Raw genomic sequence first — 26018 nt, forward strand, 5'->3', positions numbered from 1 at the left:
AGCGACGTGACGCCTCCTACTGGAGACGCCGTGAAAGGCGGCCTTCACATGTATCAAGGGCCGTGTTTTGTCAGTGTCCGAAAGAATACCAAAGACAAGACCACAATCGCAGAGTAACGACATATCGGTGGCATCCCAGAGTTTCTGGTCGAGCATTACCCATCCATGGCACATGGCTATCTGAATGTTTTGTTTCCTGTGTATCTATATTTCTCCATGTGCACCGGAGTTCCGATGATATTGACACTAGTTTCCATATACCTGTACAGCTCCTCCACCACAACCCGGTCCATAAAACTTACTTAGTTGTTCACGTCCAACGTTAAAACCGTCGTCGCCGTCGCATCCATTGCCTGAATTAGGATCTGTTCCTAGCTTGCACTAGAGCAGAGTCAGTCTCCCTATCATAGATATAGACGCGTATGCAGTAAAACACGTACGCAGTACTGCCATGACCAAATAGGACCTTGGCCATTCGGAGTATTAAAAGGAGTCCAGACGAAATCTGTGTTGCAACAGAGGGCAGATGGTATGTAAGGGTTGAAGCCTGCGGTTACGGGCAGCCGGTCTGCATTTGCAAAGATATTGGCGTTGGGAGAAAGAAACGTCAATACCAGAGCCACGGATGAGGACGAAGGTGCCTTCATATTGATAGATGCGGAGAGGACTGAAGAACGTTTGAATAGCTACTATGTCGACATGCGCGACCAGATATCTATAGCGTCGAAGATGATAGCAGATTAAGCTTCCAAAATTAGGGGTAGTATGTGCACGATCGATTATAGACGAAGCACCTCATATTTAGAAAGTAAGAATTGACTAAGTAGCCCGTGTGCTTCTATGCTGAAGGTTCCTCCATTACCTACCTTAATAGAGAGAATATAGTATGATAAGAGTATAATGATTCCTTAAATCGACCCAGCATTGTACATTATCACAGAAATGCTCATGTTGTAGCTATAGTAAAAGGTGGTACTGTGTTGCATGTGGTGGTTGAGAGAGTGCGTAAACTGAATAATGTACACTAAAAATCCGAGCACCATTGCAGCCAGGGTAAGCACTATGTGCGGCATTTTCCCTACTATATTGATCTTTTGATCTTACCATGATCCGTGCTAGGCATTGCGCTAAGGTTTACGTGTATTGGTTCTGTATTCGGCAAGGTAGGGAGCGTTGGCGACGTCGACTAGGCATCTACTACTAATTTAAACAGCGAATCCGCATGGATATGCTGGGTAGTAACAGTATTTGAGGGTGGTGCATACTAGTATATTACGTAAGACGCTGAAAGCTCTAGTGGACTACCCAAATTTCACAAAAATGTGCGCCAATCCAGACTTTGATCAAATTCCTTTGCTTTTTCTCTTTACTACCAACTGCGACAAACACGTATAAAAAAGGATCCTACAACATTCACATAATCTGTCTTCTGGGCGGGTCAAAGGTGTTGACATGAGTCCAGAGCCCGAGAAGGTCAATTTTGCATACTAGTATATATTTGAACAGCTTAAAAGAGAGAGATGTTCTTTTCTTGTTCATGTAATCGTGGCCTAAAAATCTAGCGCTGCATTTGGGCTTGTCGCAGGCACGCCCATGGCTCCATGTTGCCATGGCAAGTTGGATGCTTCATGAGTCCTTACTGCTTAAAAAATCAACAGAGAAAAGCGTCCATGTGTATTTCAACAGTTGTGTTAGTGGCAAAGCGAAGCCACTGGGACGAACAGGTCCAACAAGCGGCTTTGGGTTGCAAAGCGTCGTGATTAGTTGAGACAGAAGACAATGTTTCCAGCCACTCGCAGTCGAGCTGGATATCCCATATTTGAGCTCTGCCTTATCACGAGCCCGTAGTTAACCCAGAAAAAAGGGTCTCGATGGGCTTTGGATAGGAGATCACTCTCCTGCATGCTTGATTGCAATTGCTAGGCCAGCTGATGTATTGCTCGAGGTACTGCTCCCGCTGGCACTCTTCCGCCGTGGGTATTGTTTGGGCGTCTCTGAGCTGTAGCTGAGGCGTCTGTGGTTTGATGCAGGCTGTTGGGGGAAATAGCCATACTCATCGTCGGGTACAAAGCGTACGGGGGTCCTCGCCCTGCTCTGGACGGGGCTCATGCGCAGTGTTTCGGACCCGACGCTCAATCGGTGACCTGGGCTGGTGGTGCCTGTTATGCTTCGCCTGTGCCGCCTCGTTGGTATTTCAGCAGGCAACTCCAGCCTCGAGTTAATGCCCATCCATAGCGCTTCTTCATCGTCGTCCCCTGGCACTCTCCAGCCGCCAACACCCTCAAAGTCTCGTGTTAGCTCGCTGGTACCGATGAGCGTGGTCAGGGAGTTGTTTTTGTAGTTGAGAAAGTTTGGTGGGGGAGCGGGACATGCAGGGACATCTTGGGACGATGCCATGCTGGCGATGCTGGTGCGCCGAGAGGGTTGGCGGGCGCCCGTGGGCGAAGGCCGGGCCGACGCGGGCCTGGGATGCGAGCGACGGGGGAGGCCGTGGTTGGATGGAGATGGAGAGAGCCACGCGCCGACAATGGCCATGGCAAGCTGGAAGTAGACGACGAGTGCGCGGAAGGACAAAAGCGCCAGGGCGACGGACGTGGTGAGGAGGGCGAAGAAGGCGAGCGGGATGGAGACGGAAAGGAGCACCAGGGGGGCGACGGCGTAGACGGGGCTCCACATGCTGAGCTCGACGCTAGATGAGCCCAGTCGAAGCAGCATCGTGTCGGCGCGTCGTGGGAGAAGGCGGGTGGGAAAAAGAAAGACTGGGCCAAGGGAGCAGCGCGGCCGTCTTGGTCTAGTCGTCGTTCGCATGTGAAGGTTGCGGGGAAATGCCAAGCGCGGCCGACGCTAGCCCCAAAGCAGCTAGGCCAAGCGCAAGCCGTGCAGCCTCTCCACTCTTGCTCGGCCCTCTCAGCTCTCCCTCGTGAATGTCTATCGATACACAATTCGCCCGCCTCAGCCAAGTCGACTCGTTGTCCGTCAGTCGTGCCAATGGATTGTCCAAATTGGCATCGTGCCCACGCCCGGTTCCCGCTTGCACGCCCGCCGATGGCCGTCTAGTTGCCGGTAAAGCGCCTCGCGGTGCTGCGCGCCGGCGTGATGCCGATGCCGATGAGGACAGCGCTGAGCGAGGTGCCCTTGAAGATGCTTTCGTACTGCTCAATCTTCAGGCTGGTGCTGTATGGCTGGCGCTTGATGCGCAGAAACGTCGCGCCCGTGACGGCGAGCCACGTGCCAAAGAGGATTTCGTAGCGGTATTTCTCGACCACGGACTGCGAGGTGCCGCTAGACATGCTGATGCTGCTGGAAATGAGGGCAACGCCTGGGGAAAGAAAGAAAAAATCGGAGAGTGCAAGTGTGGGTGCGAGTGCGAGTGCAGGTGAGGAGCATGGGGAGCGGAGCCGATGGTGTTAATACATACTTGTAGATATGGACAAGGGTGCATGACGTCGTCAGCCCACCATCACCATCGTCGCGCCACTCCCACTCGCAGCTCCCATCACCCCAGACACGGCTCGTCGCCTTTACATGTACTGCTACCGCCATCCCCCAGCCAACTGCAACTGCACGCGAGCCGCCCGGTACTACTACGTCTATCCAACATGCGCCTCGCAATCGCAACCAAGGCGCCGCAATATGCGCACCTCCATATCCGACATGGCTACGCGCCGCCATCCAGATGCTACCACTAAACCTCTCTCAGCCACAGCCACAGATTCGCCGAGAGACGCAGCTTGCCCTCGTTTAGCGCGAACCCAGCCTCCTCTCCAGCCTACCAGCTGCCGTGACTGATTCCCTCGCTGCAACGCCGCCTAAAATCCTATTCGCAACCCGCCTGTCCTCATCAACAGGATCCTGCACCCTACCACTACTATTCTGGCCATTCTCATCCTTCTCTTGCCAGAGGCGCGCAAAGTGAAGCTGACTGCATGGTTGATGCGGCCCCCTGCGCAGTCCCCGCTGCCGATCGCGGAAAATGAAAAACCCACCAAGCCATTTTGACCAACCCCTACTGGAGAGGCTGCACAAGGGCACAAAATCTACAGGCTCATGTGCTATTTTCCAAGCGGTGAGCAGACTCACTGCTCTGGTACGCAACCATTCCTCCTTCTTATCAGCGCCAAAGACTGCTCGCCTACCACCGGGTCCTGGTAAATCCATAACTTGGCATTGGTGGGAAAGCCACCGCGACCACAGTCAGGACGTAGATGAACCGCATGGCTTTGTGCGAGAGAATTGCACGCTAACCCTGCAGCATCACCTCTACTGACAGCACTTTTGCACAGCAAAAAACCCTTTTAATCTAGAAAAAGTCTGGAAAGCGAAAAGTACATTTCCACTCTGACCATCTTTAGCCGCTTTGTCTTGGCCACCAGACCACCCCCAAGTTTCCTTTAATGTGAAACAACATGATGGTATGGAGGGAATCGCGCCCAGTGATCGTTGAGATGGATGCGCGTAGCACAACGAGCAAACATGACAATGTTCATGGCAAGTGTACAATCTTACAACCAACATTGTGCGCGTCCGCACAGTAACGCCACACAGTCCTGTTCACAAAGCATGGTACAGTCTTTCTAGTCGCAATTCCCAACACTTTAAACAAAGAATGAAACCCAGCTATTCGTTCCCGCACTGCAAAGACAAGGCAAACGCATCGTCACAATTGGTCGACTGGACACCCAGAAGTTGTTCCATTTCCCCACCACTTGTCTACACAACTTCTCTATTGCTAAACAGCAATACCTCCATCTCCTTTCACTGGCGCCCATAGACGTCCGCTGCAACCACTGTCCAAATGCAATATCCATCATCCGAGCCCACCTTGGGGCTTTTCCAGCACAGTGCAAATCCTCAGGAAGACAGAGTCTCCAAAATCACAACAATAACAGTAGTCACATTGATACTCGGAGGCATGGTCCTTTTCGGCCTCATCGGGTGCCTGTTGACGTGCTGCATACGTTGTTCTCGCAACAGGAAATTCTCACCAAACTGTAGACTTGGCGCAGATGTCGAAGCGACGGCAGGCCTTGCAGGTCATGATGTCCACACTGGGACTGTCGGGACTGCTTGTGCTGATACCGCTCGTTTGAGCCATGCGGGCTCTCGCACTACGTCCTCTGCAACTGCTGCTGCGCCCTTTTCAAATGTTATTCTTACCCCAGTGTATCCCGCGCCTGTCTATCAGAATAGCCTTCGTCCCCAAGCTACTCACTGGCCGCTCGAGAGCATGGAACAGCCGCCGCAAAGCGGGAGTGCGACACAAGGACAGCGCACCCGGGATGTGTGAGAATAACCATCCTTGTTCCACCATACTCGCCGTCTGCTTTGCAGTGCAGTCTCGTTACTAGCGTAGTTTGAATCAATGAAATGAACAAAACGAAAATCTCAAATACTTGCAAAAACCTTGTCAAATCTTAATTGCTATGTAATACAAGGACCAGGAATGAACAAAACAAGCCTAAGTGAGGCGTCAATCCGTAAACAGGTTACTATTTGATCATTCATGTCCAGGGTATATGCCTCGTGCGCCAAAACAAAAAACGCCCATTACAGCAACAATTTATTGCTCATGGCCGCGATGTTGGGTAATAGAAAACCAGGGAATACCCGTCAAGGCTGGGTAGTCGACTGATCTACAACTCCGGCTTGGAAACATCTTCCTTGATGTCGTCCTTACTCACTACCACGAAATCGTCTTCCGTATCATCAACTTTTGGTTGCTGGGGCGACGGCGGAGAAATGGCCGCAGAGTCTTTGGGCTCCGAAGTCGGTGCATCTGGTAGCTTCGAGACAAGTTCAGAAGGTTCAGTAGCCTGCTCTGCTTGGGCTTCTGACGCTGACTCGGACACAGGCGGGAAGTAGTCGCTAGATGCTTATCAGCCTAAGAACACCCCAACATACAAAGCCAACAAACTTACGCAACCTGCTGGAAGTACGCATCTTCGTCCTTTTGAAGGAAGTTGCAGAAAATGACGCGGTCGAGCTTGTCTGCGTTGTCTGCATCGACCAAAAACTCGCGCACAGTCTTGAGCGCAACTGCGCAGGCTTCGTGACTAGGGTACCCATAAACGCCAGTGCTAATGGCGGCGAAGGCAATGCTCTTGCAGCCGTTTTCGGCAGCCAACTGAAGACTCTTTCTGTAGCAGCCTGAGAGCAACTCTCCTGAGTGCGATTTCTCCTTCCAGTATATGGGGCCGACGGCATGAATGACCTTCTTACTTGGCAGCTCGTATGCGTCTGTAATCTTTGCGTTGCCCGTTTCACATCCGTCGAGCGTCTCGCATTCCTCCAACAGTTTCGGCCCAGCACCCCGGTGTATCGCTCCATCCACTCCACCACCACCCAAAAGAGACGTGTTCGCAGCGTTGACAATAGCATCGACTGCGAGCGTCGTGATGTCTTGGCGAATGATGCTGATCTTGTCGTTGAGCGTGACAGAGGGTGGCACGTCAAACTGCTTCTTCTCAGGCACTATCTTGTTGAGCTTGTAGAGCAGCGACAGCGTGGGCATCTCGTCGAGCGTCAAGGGCGCCATTTTGGGTGAGCCTCGGGTCGAGAGGGGTTTTGCGAGATAATATGCGCTCGTCATGGGTCGTTGAAGTCTGAGGATCAAAAGTTCCAATAGCATGAGGCTGAGTACAAGTAAGTAGAAGCTGGCTGCCTAGAGCTCCAGGTGGGCTGGAGCTTGGACCTTGCCCTTTCCCGCGGGGCAATCAATTGCCCCGCCAAGGCTCTACTTGGTAGGTTACACTGCCTGTACTTCTTTGTTCATACTCTTCACCTGCTCTATACTTCGACCCTAACCGCCTGGGGCCTCGCCATTCACATCTCAAGTAGATTCTGCGCCTCTTCGTTTTCAACTTCTCACATGCTGCCACTGCTTGTTATTTCATCAAACTAGGATCAGTTTGGTTACATACAGCAACCGCTAGAATCCCAAACAAACCACACCCTGTACAATACATCAAACAACGGGTGACCAGCTTCAAACAGCCCTGAGAAGAAAGTAAGTATATGCTGTCCCGAAAAGTCTACGTAACCAGTGGCCATTCCAGAACCCGGGCTCGTAAAGATCGTTATATGATACCATCACCCAAGTATCTGCAACTTTTGTTGTCCCCACAACGCAGTTTCACGTAGATGACCCGAATTTATGAAGAGCTAGGCTAGTTTGCAGTGTATCTCGACCGAACGTTGATTCTTCGACAAGAGGCAATGTTTCTGGAGCACGACTTGGCCTTGCCGTATTCTTCACGCAAATCGATTGGGAAACATCCCAAGGACAGAGTGCTCCTGGTCGGCCGAGTGAAAGAGGAGATTGGAAATCGGCGATACAATTTACGAATGCACATGACCCAACGGCCCACCGGTCGGTATTCATACATGCACATCACGATTCAAAGGGAATAGGCCGGGCATCAAATCCGGGGTTTTGGTATCGGCAAATTTCAAAGCCTCGCTAGTGCAGCTACCACTTCACGCGACATACTTCCATCTTGGTTCACAGCTTGGCAATTGTGAATTTTCCACACCAAGACATCGTTTCCCGTGAGTTTCCGCCGAATTTCTGGTCATTCTTGGAAGCTGTGGGGTTGACAAGCTTGAGAAGCACGGACGATATGCTGAGGTCCAGATCAAAGCATGAATACTTTGATAGCACTGCATTCACTCTCGCCTGTTAGGGCTCCTACAGTCTATCATGACTATAGTCTCCACAAGCCATTCGCGGTACTACTCAGTCAGGTAAAAAAAAGAAGCCCTGTGTTGAGAACAAGATGAACACCATGATCGTCATTCATTACAGCCGATCGTACTTTGCCGTTGTTCAATTGGATATTGGCAACTTCTTGGGTGCAGGCTCTCACGGCTGAGCTTCCGTATGGAAACCAGTTTCTCCAGTCGAAATCGGTGACTCAGAGTTTGCTTCGTGGCATTACAATATTACAACGACCAACAGTATGTGATGAAGCCATTCATATTACCGGCCGCGCTGGTATCATACCAAGACCAGACACTATCACTCACCTAAGACTCTTGCGACGCATGGTAAGCCGGGGTTAAGACCACCAATGCCTTGACGGCCGATGTTACCGAGCGCAACAACTCTTTGCCTCTACCCTCTATGCTACATCCTGACTAGTTGTCCCGCTTTATTATCGTCTTGGGGCAACAGCCGTGCAGGATGCATATCAGAGGCAACTGTTTGTTGCCTGGGGGCCTTGGGCTGGAAGACTGTATCCTGTGACACGTGAGTGCCTTGCTTGGTGTCTTGGGTGGCTGAGAGGAAAACTCAACACGGAACGCTCGCAGAAAACAAAACAAAAAATGAGTATTTCCGCCTCGAGGACTGCGAGAGTACCTTTAGACAAGCTTCCTTTTCTTAAAGAAGAATCAACTTTCCTGGCCAGCCGCATGACGACTATGGCGCGAGAGAAGCAATGTGTTGGTGTGAAAACACCAAGACAGAAGAATCTTGTCGTCCAAACAGGCATACCCACTTTACCCCGCACACATAACGGGTGAATGCCGAACCGTCAAGTCTTGCCACCACGATGTTCCAAGCTGCCAGACTGCCAAGCTCATCTCATGCAACCTTCGCGCGCAATCTCGCCTATCAATCCCTACAATCCTGGATGCCAACCATCGGCAAGACCTCATCTTGTCATTCGCCAAGCAGACCCTTTCCTAGTTTCGCTGCGATAGTCTGAAGGAGCTCTTGGAAAACCAGGTGTTGAGGAAACAGTGGAATGATTTTTGCCCTCGTGGGTTTCCCCGCGGGGAAAGGCATTAGTGTGCCTCGTGGTGGTACCGTGGCAGAGGACTTGGCCATGGGACCTTCGAGGCGAGGGCGCTGAGGATAAAAGCGCCTCTAGCCCTCTGCTTGAGAAAGCCAACGTCAGGCTGCTAGCCATACCATATACATATTCCTCTTTTGAACACAGCCACTGTCATCTAATAGATGGGTTGCTTCAACACTCATGCCTCTGGGACTTTGGACCCACCTGAGGTCCGCAATTGGCGGATCCACACCATTGCCCTTATCGCTTCCATGTCCGCGCTAGCTAGTAAGTATCGACGGAGAGTTTGAAGATCCAAGGTACTGACAACTGGTACAGTGGGGTATGATACCGCCGTCATTGGTGGCACCATGGCCCTCAACTCGTTCATCCGAGACTTTGGAATGAACGATATTGCCAAGGCCAACCGTGATACTATCCAGGGAAACATTGTTTCCACGTTCCAGGTTCGTGGTTGAGCACCGCATGGCTCTTTACACGCCCAGATGCTGACAATAACCAGGCCGGATGTTTCTTCGGTGCACTTCTCGCGTTCCCTTTCGCCGAGCGTATCGGGCGAAAGAAGACCATGATAATAGCCTCTACTGTTTTTCTCCTCGGCGGCACTCTTATGACTGCCTCGAATGGTAAATTGAACATGATTTATGGTGGCCGTGCCGTAGCTGGCCTAGGCATTGGCGCTTCATCCATGGTAAGCATAGTTCATCCACCCACTTCATGTACGAGTCATACTGACTTCGCCTAGGTGGTACCCGTATACATTTCCGAAACAGCCCCGCCTTCCATCCGTGGCCGACTCGTCGGTATCTTCGAGATTGCATCACAAGGTGGTGGTATGCTTGGGTTCTGGATCAACTATGCCTGCGATCGAACCATTGATGTTAATACCAGGACACAGTGGATTGTCCCACTTGCTGTCCAGCTCATCCCGGGCTTGCTGCTTCTCCTTGGGGTTGCATGGTGCCCCGAGTCACCACGGTACCTTGCAAAGAAGGACAACTTTGAAGGCGCCGAGCGTATTCTGTGCCTGATTCGCGGCCTCGATGAATCGCATGCTTACGTCCAGCATGAGATGAGTGAGATCCGTGCCCAAGTCGAAGAGCGCAGTGCCAACCGCCAGAGCAAGAAGGCCCAGTTCATGAAGCTCTTCCAAAAGGGTGTCCGCAATCGCATGGCGATCGGACTTGCTCTCATGTTTTTGCAATCATTTACAGGGGTGGGTACATGAAAAATGACGTGTCTAGGTGATGTAACGCTGACATGTCCAGGTAAACATCATCACCTACTACGCACCCCGCATCTTCGAGACACTGGGTATCTCTGGTACATCGCTCAAGCTCTTCTCTACCGGCTTTTACGGAATCGCGAAGACGCTTGGTATGTTCACTTTCACCTTTATTGTCGTTGAGAAGGTGGGACGTCGCAAGGGTTTGATCTGGGGTGCCGCTCTTGGATGTATCCCAATGTGGTATATCGGTGGCTACGTCATGAAGGCGGATCCAGCTGCAGCCGCATTGAGAGGGGATGTCTCGCGAAACGCGTGGGGTTACCTTGCCATGGTGTGCGTGTACATCAACGCGTTCATCATCTGCGCTACATGGCAAGGAATCACCTGGACCTATGCATCCGAGATCTTCCCATTGGACATTCGCATGCTCTGCGTCTCTCTCACTACCGCCGACACCTGGCTTGGTTCTTTCATCATTGCGCGAAGCACTCCGTACATGATTTCTGATCTGGGTTACGGCGCGTACTTCTTCTTCGCCTCCATCCTGGTTGGAATGGGTATTTGGAGCTTTTTCTTCGTACCCGAGACCAAGGGTATCACTCTCGAAGAAATGGACGCGCTCTTCATGCGCCCCATTCACAAGGCAGTATGGGCACAGCTCCGTGGCAAGCCTATCCTGACCGAGGAGGTTGTAGCAAGGCATAAGGGATTAGAGTCTGTGAAGGAAAAGGACTTTGGCGTCGAGACAATAGAAACCGTCAGGAGGTAAGACAGAAGAACGGCGACCATTGAAGCAGGATCTTCACTATTTGGCAAGGCTTCTCATAGCTTTTTGGTCGCCAAAAGGGGTCGAATGCGAGTCCGTCAAAACTTGTACGGTGTGAATCAACATCATTCTGACTTCAACTCTGCTGCTCTCTTGCTGTGAATCTCCCTTTGTCAAGTCTTTCTAGCCTCCGTCCCGCAAGCCTTGCAGTCTATCAACTGGATGGCGGAGTCTAGCTCAGTGCCATGACTTGCGGCGTTCTTGGTATCGCGTATTCCGCCTCTTGGCTTTCCGCCCTCCTGCATAGAATTGTTGCCGTCAGCCGCTTCCTGCACCTTTCGGCATCATTTGTACCGCCGACTGGAGCGGAGATCCCGCCGAGGTCATAAGACCCTGTTTCAGCGGATAGTTAGCCGAGCGGGGTGGTGGTATCTGGTTATTGCATAATGTTTTCCGAGAGGTCTGTGCTCAAGACGATTGGTCACTTCTGAGGGGTAAGAAAGTCCTAGCTGGGTCGGTTGTATGTAAGAGGCCATTGGATTATTCGACGCCGAATTGGTCGAAGGCACTGCAGTTTCTTTCCCGGTCGCTATTGCGCTCAAGAGATAGTGCAAAGTTGGAAAAACGGGTTTGAGTTTAACAAAAATATCTTAACTTGTGCCAAAAGGATAATGCTGTCCCAGCACGATACACACTACTTATAACAGAATATACAACTGTACCGTGGCGAATATGCACCATAGCGTATGTCTTTAGAACTTAAAATACACCTTATCAGATGGCAAGAGCTTTCGACCTGTTCATCCACGCACAGTCGGGCAAAAACAGGGATAGGAGATCATGAGCATAAGTAAACATGACGGGAACGTGGCGAATAAGCGCAGGATCGGGAACAAGGGGGTGTGCGGGTGGGGCCGAATAATGCGGCAATCCGATCGATAGCCAATACTACCACCTTCTTCAGAAAGCAGAGTTTAAGAGTTTGTGGTTATTGAAAAAAAAAATCAGCATGATATGGTTGAGAGTACTTTGTAGGTGCCTTATACCACGCGCGCTTATGATTCCAATGGCTTTGCGCCCGCAAGCTGACCAGCACGCGCAATCACCACATCTTTCAGTGGCTTATCCCCTGGTCCAGTCTTTGTTGATTCGATCATCCGAATTACATCCATGCCTTCTAGTACCTCACCAAAAACAACATGTTTTCCGTCGAGATGTGGCGTGGCAGTAGTGAGAATAAAGAATTGCGATCCGTTGGTATTGGGGCTAGGACATAGTTAGCATGTATATAAAGAAACACAATGTAGTGGCATGCTCACCCAGAGTTTGCCATGCTCAAAAGCCCAGGGTGTGTATGCTTGATGTGGAAATTCTCGTCGTCGAACGAGTCGCCGCCGAATATACTGGCGCTTCCAGTTCCGTCACCGTTGACGAAATCACCGCCTTGGATCATAAAGTTGGGAATCTATGCCGCGGTTAGTTTCCCCCCCCCCTCCTTCAATCGATCTCCCATGTGCTCACATACCACCCGATGGAAAGTACTTCCTGCGTATTTTCCGCATTTGCTTTCCCCAGTGCAAAACTGCCTGAAGTTCTCCGTCGTCGCAGGAACCACGTCAAGGAACAACTCCATGTGCACGCGCCCGACTGGCTGCCCTCCGATAGAAATGTCAAAGTATACTACTGGGTTATCAGGAGACCTTCGTGCTTCAACAGTCTGGCCTTTTTCCGTCAAGTTGCCGCTTTCGTCTTGTTGTGCCCATGTATGTGAGTCTGCTGGGCGTGCCATTGGCGTGGAGTCGCCAGTGTTTTTCTCTTTACTGCCTCCGCAACCCATCTTTGTAAGTTTGTCGTCGTTCTCTCGGAAAATGTTGAATAACGTTGCACTGTTCGTAAGTAAAGGGTAGAATGAGACTGACAAAATAATGTGTGCGAGGAAGATGGGAGATCAGGGAACTCAAGCTGGACATGATGATGACGGCATCAGCCACTGATGGCGTTGTTAGCCGCATCTCAGGCTGCAGATTCAGCCATAGCCTGGGTGAAATGACCTCATTTACAACTTTCTTCTTTTCCAGGTGGAAAAGCATTCTTGCAGGTACAACCATGTTGTACTTGATATGTAAATTTCTCTACAAACATCGGGGTTGGGATAAGCTACTATCTGCTGTATCCTCTACTTTTTTTTTGAACTGCCTAAAACGCCCATTGCTCTAACCATTTCTTTACTACACCCTCATCAACAGCCTTGCCCTGACGCAATGCTTCGCTCACAGCTTCGGTCCTCCTTGTTTCCAATTCTGGCAATCCCACACCAGTCTCTGGCCGTAAGCCCTGGTAGAAGTCCAGCAATTTCACTCCGGGGATACGCTCTGCGTTTTCCTTGGTCTGAGGGATGTTTGCAAGCTCATCCACCCAATCGTTGTATTCAACAACCTCCATGTCGACGTTTGCTTCCTGTTTGAAGAAGTCCTGGATAACCGGATATAGCTGGCTCCATGTCGTAGTGTGTGGATTGGCCAGATGATACACTTGCGCAGGTTCGTCTTGGGAATACGTGGCGGTAGCTATGTCGATGACGGCTGCAGCCGCAGTGTCCATGCACACCCAATCCACTCGCTCCATGCTACCCAAATTGCGGGGCAATTTTCCAATCATCTTGCTTGTGTGCACTATAGTCGGCAACCACTCATGCCGGTTCCATGCTGCACCGCCTGCTTGTGTACTTGGTCCTGCAAGCTGACCCGCGCGCACAATAGCAGTTCTGATGCCTAGACGGTGCGAAGCAGTAGCCAGAATCTGCGAGGATACATACTTGGATTCACCATAGCCTTGTGGTAATGTAATAGCGCTGTCAAAGAGTGTGGTGTTGGATTCGGGCACACCACATCCATCCTGTGCGACGCTGCCCCAGTTGCCCACACTCGCAATCGATGAGATGAAGACAATGGAAACATTGTGACGTGACACAAGCGCAAAGTCGATAGCGCGACGAGTACCGGCTATGTGGGTATGCTCGTAGGACTCTAGAGACAGATTGAAATCGACGGGCCAGGCAGAGTGAATAAATGTTGTCGTAGTATCGAGCAGCCGTGCGTAAGTAGCCTCCTCAAGGCCAAACCTGTCTTCAGCAAATTCTGTCTTCAGAAACTCGGCCTTGCTAAGGTCAATCTCGGGATTGTGATACTTGGAGAAGGCTTCCTTTTGCCGTACTTCCGCGTTGTCCGAGCGATTAAGACAGTATACCTTTTCGATATCTTTGTTGTTCAGCAGTTGTTCAAGCACGTGGGTGCCAAGACTTCCAGTAGATCCGGTCAGGATTACGGTTTGCTTGGACGGTGGTTGCTTTGGTGCCCCCTTCCTATCCTTCGGTCGAATCATACCCTGCGTATACTTCCTGACCATGGCGCTCAACTTTTCTTCTCGAGTTTGCTTAGCCATAGGATTGGAACCTGAACTCAGAATCGCCTTAGATAAAGATCCGGCGAGTTTTGTGATTGTGGGGTTGGTGTAAATTGTCGATGCAGTGACGTTGGCACCCCTTACAGCCTTGTTCAACGCGTTGATGAGTGCCAATACGTCAAGCGAGTCAACCCCTAGGCTAAAGATGTCGGTATCATCAGTAGTACCCTCGTGGAATGAGGCCAAGACCCGCGAGAATACGTTGCGTATTGTTGTGAGTAGCCCCGTGTCACTGGCGGTGTCTTGTGTTGTGTCGCTCGCGTATCCTTCATCAGCATACAAAGCCTCAATCTCATCTTTAAACGCTGCGACTGTCTGGAGCCGTATTATAGACCCTTTGGCAGCGCGTACAAAGGCCTTTTCTTTGCTTATGACAAAAATCTTGCTCTGGTAGATGCGTGCATGGGCTGGCGCATCACGGTTCGCTTGTTCGACCATTGGCCAGATGTCATCGATGAGAGCCGGGGCGTCAGTAGTGCTGACCTGTGTCCAATCCGGCTCGATGAGAAGCCCCGATTGGAACCTGCCTTGGCCTACGACGACAGCACCTTTGACCCACGGGTGTGACTCGATCAGCTTTTCTGTTAAGACGGGGTTGAACTTTTCGCCGTTGCTGAGAACAATAATGTCGTCTCGTCGTCCACTGTATTTCCAGAGAAAGGGTTTGGACGGGTGACGCCGAAAGAGATCCTTGGTGCGCCATTCCTTGATGTCGGAGAATGTGTGGAAAATGGCCTGGTATTTGGTGTCCTTGGGCTTGATAACGAGCTACCGCGTTGAAGACAATAGGTTAGTGTATGTTTGGAGATTTCTTGAGAGATATCTTGTACTCACCTCAAACAGGTCGTCACCGGCGGGTTCCATGTCGACGCCTACAGCTGCGGCCCAGTGAAAATAGGCCCAGTCGGTTGGTACAGATGTTTTCAGTGTAGGTAGGAACAATGCCTCCGTACTGCCTATGATAGTGTTCAGGTTTGTCACACGACAAATCTTGTTACCGTTCTCGACGGCAAGAGGAGCACCACCAAAGAAGACCGATTCCAGTTTCGCCAAAGCCTCCATACCTCGGGACGTTGCACACATATCCTCTAGGATGGATGGTGGAAAGACTGCTGTTACGGGTTTGACGGTTTCTATCACTTCCATGACCAAATCCGCACTCAGAATTCTATCGGAAGGTAGTTGCACGATCGGCCTACCACACATGGCTGTGCCCAAGATGATGAGTACCCCTAGCGCGTGAAAAAAGGGTGCAGCAGCGAGCATAGGCTTTTTATCTGCTAGGAATGACCTGGTAACTGGTTCAATGCCACCTTCATCTCCAAGTTGACCTTGCTCGTATATAGAGTTCAACCCGCCGACGGTCAGCCAGATAGGTTTTGGAAGACCTAATCTGTTGTCAGTAAGGGTGTTTTGTGCAGAAATAGTAACTGTTGAGAAGCCTTTTGCTTACCAGTTGAGCCTGAAGTGTGTAAAATCAAACTGGTGGCGTTGACATCGTGAGAATGTCTACCGTCATAGTGCTCAGCGGGTTGATTAGGATCAAAAAGGTCGTCTGCTGTAGGCGCCTGATACACTCTCAGATCAGGCACTGCAGTTCGGATCAGCTCGACTAGCGGCACAGTCTCGCTTGTTGTTAAGAAAATGCTACAGCCTGTTTTCTCTACAAGGGACTTCTGGCCATCTAGCGAATTCCGAGGGGATGTGAACAGTGGTACGTAACCAGCCTTGAGACTCGCGGCCATTACTACCAAGTATCTCAGGTCGTTGGCCCTAACACGGTGTTTTAGTCTTCTAGAATATCCATTTGATACTCGGTCATGTTTTCACGTACCCCATGTATCCAATTGTTTGGCCCGTCTGCTGTGCCACGCCGCATGTCTTTTCAATCCAGCGAGCCATGTTGTTGACCGCGCCCGCCAAGTCCGCATATGTGATTCGATTCCATGTTTGTTCCCCAGAAGAGTTTGAACGCGGTACTATGGCCCAGGTTGAATCGGGGTAGGATTTGAGTGCTGCATCAATGTGATCTGGCACTGCCATCTGCTGTTGTGGGCATTGCTGTGTTGCTGCCATCTTTGGCGGGATTATGTCTACTGTTTTACGCTTCAGTAGGGCAATGGCAACTTGGGTTCAAGTTGGAAAAACGGTGTGAGTAAACAATAAAGAATAAAGGCTCCTATTGTATGCAGGTACGAAGTGAACGGTGGCTTTGGTTTTTTTCAGCTGCTGCGCAAGACCGGCTACATATACGTATCCGGGAGGCAAAAGTACTTTCAGCATGTCGCTACAGCGCAAAACAAACCCGTGCATATTTCGTCACTTTTGATCGGATGCACGTCCTGGCGCTATGCCGACTCTTCTCCGATATAGTTAGTGGAGACGAGGCATATACGTTGCACAACCCACTATGGTGGATCAGACCGTAAGAATGAGTATTGGCTGGCTTCTCTTAGTATCTCCCATCAAAGCCGATCGGGTTCGCGCCTTGATATTATTGGTGGCGTACTACTTTCTGCATATACATTAGTTAGGTTATGTTGTTGCAAGACGTTCGACAGGGATGACGCAACAGCAGGATCCTTGCGCACATCATCTCGGCCGAAGAATATTCCCGGCCTTTTGACGTCGAGAGACGGTACCAGTCTAGGAGACCATCCCAGTACCAATATTACCATGTTTGCGCTTTAATTCCCGTCGGATATAACATCACTATAGTGGATTTTAATGGAACCCGGGTAATGCCCAGATCATAAGGGCTCGGCCGATGGTCGTACTTGGCATCTAGCGTTTGAGATCGTCGGCACAAGTGCCAGACTACGTACAAGATGGTTACAACATAGAGCTTTGACAAATCGTTTTGATTGGACGTCATGTGTAGTGAGCAGAGTGTCCTAAGAGGCGACTTCAGCTGCTATCATTGATGTGCGAAGTCCACCGCCACCTATGCGCCAAGGCTGCGTCGGTGTCACGACAAGAAGAATGACTGGCCACAATGCGCAAGCCACTGCATGAACGCCATGATCTTCCTTGGTTTGCTTTTTGCTCGCTATCCTCTCTAGGTTATCATCATCTGTTCAAAGTTTAAGGAAGCTCGCCATGCCATTCTAGACCGAGATGCCCGGCGAATACGTAAGCTTTACTTCAACCGAGTCAACACATGCGTGGTGCAACGTATAATACTAACAGCGATTTCGGTATTTCCGCCCAAGAGCGGAATGAAAAAAGCAGCCATATCCGTGCTGTGCATCTGACGGTATTTCTTTTTTCGGCACTCAGCTACTGAAAAGGAGGGCAGCTCGGTGATATAGAGAAATTGGGGAACCCGGCAATGTCGGGCCCCGCAAATACTCACGTAGTTAGCCTATGTATATCCGTTGAGGGGTGCTCGAGCTCCCAAGGATACCTGGCAAAGACTGTGCCCTTTGCCAGATGTCATTCAACAAAGCGCCTTGCTATTTCTTCAGTGACACTCCCCGCTCCTTGCCCGTTTTCTAGAGCGGAAATGTACGTATGCAGCATACTGGAACTCAATCTGCGTATACAACAGACCATATATAGATCCTTATCGACGTATTGATAATATGTACTGTGGCAAAGCAAATGCAAACAATATTGCGTGGTGAAAAGCGACGAATCTCGAGAAGAGCTTGATGTAGATATTGACATGATTTCACAGCCTTCGGATGTCGTGGCCCATCCGATAACATGTGACATGGTCTACATACGTCTGTGAGCTCATCGTCGTGCTCCAGACTAGTCACCCTGCTCCAGATAAACAAGAAACGATTTTGCCAGACTTTTTCAACGACATTCAGTACCCATTATTTCAATCTAGTGGCAGCGACATCAACCCTAATCACCGTTGTGTCGGCATCCTGGTCGTCGATTCCTGTAAGCCTTGCTCTACTAGTCCTCCCCAGATTGACAACCTAAACGGATAGCTGTCGAAACAAAGAATATGATGGTATTTCCCACTATGCTATGGCAAATGATATACAACAAGGTCTTCCAAGTATCATTAACTCAATTAAGGGCTATATCGCGAGAAAATCGTCATCTAACCTCGCCGGGCTGGTATCCATGATTCAACGCCAATCAAGCCATGCACCGAGGTGCCCAAGAAATCGAGTCGAGCAGACAGTGTAAACACCAGAACCTCCCTCCCTCTGACGAATAAGCGCAAGTTCTTCCACTGCTTTGGCTTCCCAATCGCTCGCTGGCGAACCATTGACAACATGTGGCTTAGTCGACGCCTTCGACTTTTCTTAAAAATTCTCTGACACGGCCCACTTCGACGCCTTCACCTTCTTCGCTATCCAAAGCTGCCACTAGTCCTTCAAGGCACTCTTCGATCCGAGATTCCTCCACCTTTGTACATAGACTGACCACTTTGCGATACATCATCTCTAGCTGTCCGTCCTTCTCTTTCAACATTCTACTGCGCTTCAGGAGCGCATTGTTCGTTGTCGTGTAGGTCTCGAGCCGTTGCCGAAGGACCGAAGCGGCAGGTAGTTGCACAATGAAGCTCTGGTACTGGGGCTGGTTCGACACTCGTCCAAGCGTTGCGGAGTCTAAAGGTATTGAAGTCGACAAATAAATGGCGCCGTCTGAGGCGCGTCGATCCAAATGGTCTCCAGCTTGTCGGACTTCATAGGGAAGATCGTCTTCCTTGATGAGCAGGCCTGCACCCTCGGCGTCGGCGTAGCCAATTCTCTTCTTGTCGTGCAAATCCGTGGCACCGGCATTGACTGAAAGCATGTGTCGTTGAGGCTCTAGCCAACGCTTGAGGTTCGATATCCGCTTGGCGCGGTCTTGTCGCAAAAGTAAGCGAGCACGAAGCGATTCAAGCTTCTGTTGCTCTTGCTTCTGCTGACTGGAGAGTTGGGTAATGTGGTCATTTGTTTGGTCGATGGCGTCTTGTTTCAGGCGCGCTTCCTGTGTAAACTGCATAGACGCGGACTGGAGGATTCCGCTCATGACTGAGTGAGAGTGTTTTGTTAGCGTACTGCTATCAAGTAAAGCCACATGTGTATACTCACGAGGTTGGATTTCTCGGCTAGTTTCCTCGACTTTACTCAACGGTGCCTTGCCCTTGCTCGGGCTTGTTGCTGTGATGAGAGCCTCACCGTCACCCAGGTCATTGCCAACACCAAAGTCGATGGGTCTTGTGCCCTTGTGGTTTGGTATAGTGGGATCCGCCTGGACTTCCATCAGTTGGGAGATGATGTTGCGGTTCCCTATCCTCGCTGCCAGGTTTAGCGCAGTGTTGCCGGCTTTGTCTCGTGCGTTGACCATTTCCTGCATAAATCTCATCAAGCCTATTGGTTTTGGGTAATTGGTCGTGTCGTGGAACGAGGGTATTTGGCCACCACCAATGTTGCTTCGGACAAGATACTCAAGAAGGGCTTCGAGGTAATATTTGCTGGAGGCTGCGCGGCCTTTGATGGCACACGTGACAGCAATGTGGTGCAGAATCGTCCTGCCTTGGGAGTCGCGTAGCTCGATGAGGGGCGCAAGGATTTCAAGCGTCTCCGGGAAGCAGCTATGATCCAGACTGTTGTTGACAGAAACAGCGCTCATCAAGGGGGTTTGGCCAGAGGCGTTTCCGCGGAACATGTTTGCGCCTTTGGATACTAATAATCGCATGAGCGAGACACGAGCTAGTGTGGCCGCCCAGTGCAGTGCCGTATTTGACGTGTTGTCAATGGGCATGTCGAGATCGGCGCCCGACAGATGTAGTAGGGCTGGGTGATTGGTGAAATCCGACCTGGTCTGATCGGCGAACAAATCAGTCAGCATGGCCTGCTTCTCTTCATTCTGCTTGGTGTCTGGGTGTGGCAGGGGCGGCAGGGCGGTCGGGGCCTCGCCGTCGGGAAGGGTAATGCGCTGCCCTGTCTGGTGCTGATAGAAGCTCTCGCTTGGCTCGGTGGGCGAGCCCAAGTCACGAACAGACATGTCTGCGGGGTTGGGCTGGGAAAGTGTTTCGTCGTGCGAGGCTCGCGCGCGTTTCCTGGGCGGCTCCTGGGGCTCCTCGATGCCTGTGCCGTAGGCGGAGTCGGTGTGTCCATTCTGCGCACTGAAGCTGCGTTCCGAGGTAAGGCTCTGTTGGCTGCTTGTGCGAAACGATTCCTGGCTGGCGAGTGGGCCCTGCGACGGGCGCGCCATACTTCTGCGCCCCTGCGAGGCTGAGGCGGGCCGCGGGGCAGGCGAGTTGAGGCGGGCGACCTTGTTCATGGCAGCCAGGGCGCTCGTGGCGGTGGACGAGATGTTGCTGAAAAAAGTGCCGCCGACGCTCTGGCTGGTGGTGCGGCCGTCCATGCTCTGGGTGTAGAAGCGTTTCCGGTTGGCGGCCATGGCCTGCTCCTTGGTTGGCGTCTCGATGCCGTGGCCCGGACCCTGGTTGCCGTCGACGCTGATGTCGTAGTCGAGAAGGGGCCGCAGGACGTCTTCGACGCCGTATTGGCGACAGAACTCTCGTCCGCGGCGGTAGTTGATCCAGGTGCCCTGGTACTTTCCGTAGCCGCCCTGCACCTTCTCATGCTCGCCGGTGAGAATCTCCTTTTCCAGCACCTTTGTGCGCTTGCCCTTGTCGACGCCGGCAACCTTGAGGATCTGGGTAGCGTTGAGCCAGCCGTCGGAGCGGCGGCGCATGACGGCGACGCGGTTCACCTCCATCTCGTAGACGGACACGCCCGAGTAGACGGCCTGGCTGGTTAGTCATGGCGGGCGCGGGAGGGGGGCGGCGTGCTTTGTGCAGCGAGGGGCGTACCGTGTAGATCTGGGGCTTGTCCATGGCGTGCTGCTGGAAGCCGGCCATGTCGGAGAAGGACCGGTTGAAGCCGGCGGGGGCAGCCATGAGGCCGTGGGCGTGGGGGGAATTGGCATACATGGCGGGCGGCTGCTGCTGGGGCGGCGATGCAGCGGAGAACGAGTGCGACGTGCGCGCGACTTGCATTATGTCAGTGCAAGGCTGGCGGCGGCGGTGGTGGTGAATGCGCGGCTCAGGCGACGGTCATGGGGGCAGCAGCAGCGCAAGGGAGGGGAGGGGCGGGGCGAGAAGGGGGCGGGCGGCATGCGCTGCGCGGCTTGTTGTTGTGGGTGTGGGTGTGGCGGTGGTGGTGGTGGTGGTAGTAGTGGCAGCGGGCGCGGGGCGGCGGGGACTGTCGGGCGGGTGTGCGTGTGTGTAGTCGCGATATGGCGTAGTGTTGGAGGCGCAGCGTCGGGATGTGGATGGACTGGATGGACGGGGGGGAGTGAATTGCCCGTCGTTGTCTGGAGCGAGTGGAGATTCGCGTCCTCACGCGTCGGTCGCTTGTGCGCCCGCCGGCCAATCACAGCGGCCCGCCACCCCTCGCCCGCACGGCCGACCTTCACTCCACCACCATGGACAGCAGACATTCCCCCCATTCCCCCATTCTCCCATTCTCCCATTCTCCCCCCCACTCCCGCTGCATACAACCGCCATCTCGTCCTGCATGCGCCAGCCGCTGCATCTGCTGCGCGCCCTCCTGCGCGAAGCCTCGTATCTGCCCGATGCCACTGCGCGCGCCTACTTCCGCCGCTACATCGTCGCCCGCTTCAAGGCCTACCAGCCCCAACACCATGCAACCGCCTCTGCCGCCGCCTCCGCCGTCGCCCGGTACAGGCATGCCGCCTTCAAGCGCCGCCCGCCCGCCCTCATCCACGCCCGCGCCCGCCCGCTGCTGCGAAAGGCGCACAAGGGCCTGAATTTCCTGCGCCGCGCCAACCACGGCGAGCTGCCCTGCCTGCACAAGGTCCTCTTCTTTGCCTATGGCCGCCTGGGCCGCCGCAAGTACGCCCTGCTGGCCAGCCTCCTCAGGCCCGACGCTGCCATGGACGGCGACGCCCGCCCCAAGCCGCTGCAGAAGCTCTACCACAGCACCAGCCGCTACCTCGCCTTCTTCGACGCCCCCGTGCCCGCCTCCAAGACGCACTACACCATCGCCATCTCGCACCGCTTCGGCCGCCTGCGCGCCGTCCTCCGCTCCCAGCACCAAAAGGGCCTCGCCATCCACCGCGAGCTCAAGGGCCCCGCCATGAAGACGCCCATCCACAACATATGGGAGCGGCCCATGCCCATCAAGCGCGCGCGCAACAATGTGCGCCGCTGGTATGCAGAGACGATGACGAGATTGCTGCCGCCTCTGCCCAACGACGAATGGGACAGGGTGCATGCCATGATGGTCGGCGACCAGCCCATTGACTTGGTCAAGCGCAGGACCCGGACCGCTGTCTTGGAGCCTGCGCCCGCCGCCCACGCCCACGCCCTCGCCCTCGCCAGCACCGTCAACGAAGCCATGGCCCTGGACAAGCCTAGCAGAGCCGACAGGCCCGCTGGCATGCAGCGCCCGCATGCCATCACGCCCAAGTTCATGCGACGACTCTACACCAAGCTCCTCGTGCTCTGCTGCAAGCTCGATTACAATGACCAACTCAAGCAATGGAAAGTCACCTGGGGCACCCCCAACAAGACCATCAAGCCCAGTCTCTACCATGCGCCCGTTGACCAAGACCTCTTTGCTGGCGTCGATGCCACGGGACGCGTTCCCAAGCCGCCCAAAAAACATGCCCTCGACAAATCTGCTCACGTGCAGCCCCGCAACGCCGACGGAGAATACATGCGCTTCCCCTTTTTCGCCGAGTTTCTTCCTACAACCAACCCGCTTCGCAAAGAATTGGACGAGTGGAAAAGGAAGCGAGCTGCTGCTGCGGCTGCGGCTGGGCGCGCGCACAAGGAGAAAGTGTCGTGAGCGGGGCCCCAAAACAGACATGGATGTAGCCCACCCAGTCGCCTACTTGCTAGCCCCGCAACGCGACATGTAGGGCGTGTATTGCTCGCTGCCATAAAACCCAGGCATTGGCCCGACATTCGCAAAAACACTAGCAACATTTTTTTTTATTTAGACTCCTACAATGGCCTCAAGCAGCGCAACAATCCGCCACGCACGTCGCCAAGGTACAATTGAGCATTTGTTTCTCGTCAACACACACTGACGTGCTCGTAGACGTGCCGACCATTCTGGCCCTCGTATGCGAACTTGCCGAATACGAATCAGCCAGTGACAAGGTCGAGGCTACCGAGGAGATCCTCACGCGCACCCTTGCGCACTACGACCCCTCTACCGCTACATTCTCCGAGGGCTTCGCTCGCACGCTCCTCATCACCGACCCCGACGGCACGGTAGCAGGCATGGCCCTCTATTTCTACAACTACAGCACCTGGACTGGCGTCCCTGGCATCTATCTCGAAGATCTGTTTGTCAAAGAGAGCTACAGGAAGAAGGGCTATGGCAAGAGGCTCCTGAAAGAGCTTGCTGCAGAGGTGCTCAAGGTTGGGGGCGCGAGGCTCGAGTGGAGCTGTCTTGATTGGAACGAGCCCAGTCTCAATTTCTACCAAAGTGAGGTGATTGGCGCCAAGAGGAAAGATGAATGGGTGGGATTGCGCGTCGAGGGAGAGGCTTTGACCAAGTTGGCCCAGTCGTGACATAACGTCACAGCCAAAATACATAGGCTCGGCAGCTTATGAAAACATGTCTTGTTGGTCCAAAACTATTGGCTCTTGACCTTGAGAGGACTGACCCCTACGCGTACAGCCTCTGCGTTCAGAGCGTCAATCTCGGCCTGGACCAGCGGAATACCCGTCGCTTCTCGCTCCTTTTGTTGCAACTGCTCGAGCTCGCCAGGAAAGTAGATGCGATGCACACCGGCAGCCTTGTCTGCACCCACGACGCGGCCGTAGAGATACTGCATGCGATCCCTGAAGTCTTGCAGGCTCATGAACAGGTCGGGCTTGATTGCGACGAGGAAATGGCCCACGTCAGATGGCTTGGAAGGGTCGTATGGACCTGTGACGTCGCCAGCAAAGGCGGATCCAGACAGCACTCCGGAGAAAACGTCCATCATGATGGCCAAGCCCGAGCCCTTGGGGCCACCCATGGGAAGCATGACGCCTCCATCAAGCGCTGCAGCAGGATCCGTCGTGGCCTGGCCGTCCTTGTCCAGTGCCCAATCCGATGGGATCGCCTCGCCTCTCCTCTTGGCCTTGTAGATTTTGCCCCTTGCCGCCACCGACGGCGCCATGTCGAGAATAAAGGGCGTGTCTTTTCCAGGCGCGCCACACGCAATGGGAGATACGCCCAGCAGCTTCGATTTGCCTCCCCATGGCGGCAGGGCAGGGCTGGAATTGGTGAAGACCAAGCTCATCATGTCGGCGTCCAATGCCTTTTGCACAATCCATGCACTCATGCCAAAATGGTTCGAATGCTTGATGCTCGTCATGCCTATGCCGTAGACCTGCCACACAAATCGTCTTAGTCTGGTGCTCTTTGCTCGCGCATAAGTTGAGTCGTAATACGATACGGCACGGGTCAATTCACCTTGGCAGCCTCAATAGCTGCCGCCATGCCCATGTCGGCAGCCACAAAGCCCCACCCATTGCGCCCATCCACCTGCGCTACCACGGGCGTCATCTGCCTGATCTCTGGCCTTGCCGAGCCGTCCAAGACGCCCTGGCGAACACGTTCCAGATACGACGGAATGCGGTTCATGCCATGCGTGTCCACGCCGCGCAGATCGGCTGCGATCAGGCACCGTGCTACAATGTCGGCATTGTCCGCACTTACGCCGTTGGCCACAAGGACCTCCCGGACGAATTGCTCGGCGTCGTTGGCTGCGACAAACATCTTGCTGTCTGGGGTGGGTTGGGCCATGGCTGCCTGCAATTGACCATGTACAAGGGGGGAGGGTGATGGAAAGAAGCTTCTTTGCCGGAAATTGGATTCAAAGGGTATAGTATGATGCTGCAGAGAGTGACCTGTTCATGTGCGAGGATACCTTCAGGCAACAAGGTGACTCAATGCCATGGATACTTCGGGTTAGGTTTCTGCCGAGACTGCACATCGCATCCTACTACTTGGTGCACAGGCCACCCTTTCCACTTTTCCTAGACATGGTGGAGGACTAGAAGTGGACTCTCGCTATCCATGTATTCCTAGTCGGACATGTCCACTCGAATTCGCGTAAAAATCATACCAAAATACACACATCGATCAATTGCACGTCTGGGCCACCATCACGTTTTCTAATCATGTCCAGCTGCAATATCGCAGTGCAACAAACAGAAATGCTACTAAATGAGCACTGGAAGTGCTAGGAAACTGTGCCAAAGAATAGAGCAATAACAAGGAGTTGTAAAGCTAGATGGAGGACACGACTTGTACCATTGCGCCCACCATCTCGCCCTCCCCACGACATGATTTCGAAATTCTGGGCTTTTGAACCCCTGAAAGAACAGCAGGAAGGCTCTAAGAAAGGCAAAAATAGTCATTTTCCATGCTTGTCCATTTCATATATCACGTCATGATGGCTTAGTAACCAGTTTCCTCTCCTATTTTTCTCCAAACAATGCATCCAACTCTAATAACTCAATACATCCTCAATTTATACACGCCCGACCCCCCACTACCAAGTTTAGTCATCAAAGAGACTGTCCACGCATTGTACATCCTCCACTCTAATAACAGGAAATAGCTCCACATCAGGTTGTAGATAAATTGTACGCAACTCACCGGACCCTAGTCCAACACGACACTCAAAAGTGAATGAGGCAAAATTGGTACCTGAGAAATAAGCCGTGACAAGCGCAGAGCTTGAACCAGGAAGCAGCCCGCGATCCCCCACTAGCCAAGTCTTACCTTTTTGGATCAAAACTAGTCTAGGAAGACATTGCGTTGTGAGACGC

At 52.7% G+C, this 26018-nt stretch overlaps 11 protein-coding genes across 11 annotated transcripts; 2 read left to right on the plus strand and 9 right to left on the minus strand.

Moving 5' to 3' along the window:
- Positions 1-246: 246 nt before the first annotated feature.
- SETTUDRAFT_39759 (uncharacterized protein) lies at positions 247-647 on the minus strand (the record flags this gene model as incomplete). Its single annotated transcript, XM_008027930.1, has 2 exons — positions 247-381; positions 441-647. The coding sequence occupies 2 exons, from the start codon at positions 645-647 to the stop codon at positions 247-249; spliced, it is 342 nt and encodes a 113-aa protein (XP_008026121.1).
- A 1243-nt stretch (positions 648-1890) lies between these two features.
- SETTUDRAFT_110396 (uncharacterized protein) lies at positions 1891-2715 on the minus strand (the record flags this gene model as incomplete). Its single annotated transcript, XM_008028056.1, has 1 exon — positions 1891-2715. One exon carries the CDS (start codon positions 2713-2715, stop codon positions 1891-1893), a length of 825 nt encoding a protein of 274 aa, XP_008026247.1.
- Positions 2716-3053: 338 nt separating this feature from the next.
- Positions 3054-5095, minus strand: SETTUDRAFT_28670 (uncharacterized protein; the record flags this gene model as incomplete). The annotated part of the gene is made up of 2 exons (XM_008027905.1): positions 3054-3297; positions 4986-5095. The coding sequence occupies 2 exons, from the start codon at positions 5093-5095 to the stop codon at positions 3054-3056; spliced, it is 354 nt and encodes a 117-aa protein (XP_008026096.1).
- Positions 5096-5406: 311 nt separating this feature from the next.
- Positions 5407-6581, minus strand: SETTUDRAFT_169362 (uncharacterized protein). Its single transcript, XM_008028057.1, has 2 exons — positions 5919-6581; positions 5407-5865 (listed from the first exon to the last, which is right to left on the minus strand). The coding sequence occupies exons 1-2, from the start codon at positions 6533-6535 to the stop codon at positions 5634-5636; spliced, it is 849 nt and encodes a 282-aa protein (XP_008026248.1). The 5' UTR covers positions 6536-6581; the 3' UTR covers positions 5407-5633.
- A 444-nt stretch (positions 6582-7025) lies between these two features.
- Positions 7026-7626, minus strand: SETTUDRAFT_169363 (uncharacterized protein). Its single transcript, XM_008028058.1, has 2 exons — positions 7610-7626; positions 7026-7548 (listed from the first exon to the last, which is right to left on the minus strand). The coding sequence occupies exon 2, from the start codon at positions 7389-7391 to the stop codon at positions 7167-7169; it is 225 nt and encodes a 74-aa protein (XP_008026249.1). The 5' UTR covers positions 7392-7548; positions 7610-7626; the 3' UTR covers positions 7026-7166.
- A 1333-nt stretch (positions 7627-8959) lies between these two features.
- Positions 8960-10795, plus strand: SETTUDRAFT_110193 (uncharacterized protein; the record flags this gene model as incomplete). Its single annotated transcript, XM_008028059.1, has 5 exons — positions 8960-9065; positions 9117-9244; positions 9301-9489; positions 9544-10014; positions 10067-10795. 5 exons carry the CDS (start codon positions 8960-8962, stop codon positions 10793-10795), a joined length of 1623 nt encoding a protein of 540 aa, XP_008026250.1.
- Positions 10796-11837: 1042 nt separating this feature from the next.
- SETTUDRAFT_47622 (uncharacterized protein) lies at positions 11838-12673 on the minus strand. The gene is made up of 3 exons (XM_008027939.1): positions 12318-12673; positions 12112-12257; positions 11838-12058 (listed from the first exon to the last, which is right to left on the minus strand). Exons 1-3 carry the CDS (start codon positions 12627-12629, stop codon positions 11848-11850), a joined length of 669 nt encoding a protein of 222 aa, XP_008026130.1. The 5' UTR covers positions 12630-12673; the 3' UTR covers positions 11838-11847.
- Positions 12674-12988: 315 nt separating this feature from the next.
- Positions 12989-16330, minus strand: SETTUDRAFT_39764 (uncharacterized protein; the record flags this gene model as incomplete). Its single annotated transcript, XM_008027931.1, has 4 exons — positions 12989-15022; positions 15089-15642; positions 15708-16027; positions 16089-16330. 4 exons carry the CDS (start codon positions 16328-16330, stop codon positions 12989-12991), a joined length of 3150 nt encoding a protein of 1049 aa, XP_008026122.1.
- A 2095-nt stretch (positions 16331-18425) lies between these two features.
- SETTUDRAFT_131666 (uncharacterized protein) lies at positions 18426-21146 on the minus strand (the record flags this gene model as incomplete). The annotated part of the gene is made up of 3 exons (XM_008028060.1): positions 18426-19236; positions 19297-20962; positions 21027-21146. 3 exons carry the CDS (start codon positions 21144-21146, stop codon positions 18500-18502), a joined length of 2523 nt encoding a protein of 840 aa, XP_008026251.1. The 3' UTR covers positions 18426-18499.
- A 586-nt stretch (positions 21147-21732) lies between these two features.
- SETTUDRAFT_151408 (uncharacterized protein) lies at positions 21733-23445 on the plus strand (the record flags this gene model as incomplete). Its single annotated transcript, XM_008028061.1, has 2 exons — positions 21733-23234; positions 23284-23445. One exon carries the CDS (start codon positions 21733-21735, stop codon positions 23026-23028), a length of 1296 nt encoding a protein of 431 aa, XP_008026252.1. The 3' UTR covers positions 23029-23234; positions 23284-23445.
- Positions 23446-23540: 95 nt separating this feature from the next.
- Positions 23541-25306, minus strand: SETTUDRAFT_169365 (uncharacterized protein). The gene is made up of 2 exons (XM_008028062.1): positions 24655-25306; positions 23541-24571 (listed from the first exon to the last, which is right to left on the minus strand). Exons 1-2 carry the CDS (start codon positions 24985-24987, stop codon positions 23828-23830), a joined length of 1077 nt encoding a protein of 358 aa, XP_008026253.1. The 5' UTR covers positions 24988-25306; the 3' UTR covers positions 23541-23827.
- Positions 25307-26018: the final 712 nt, after the last annotated feature.

Source organism: Exserohilum turcica (assembly GCF_000359705.1).
Source record: "Exserohilum turcica Et28A unplaced genomic scaffold SETTUscaffold_21, whole genome shotgun sequence".
Classification (NCBI taxonomy): domain Eukaryota; kingdom Fungi; phylum Ascomycota; class Dothideomycetes; order Pleosporales; family Pleosporaceae; genus Exserohilum; species Exserohilum turcicum.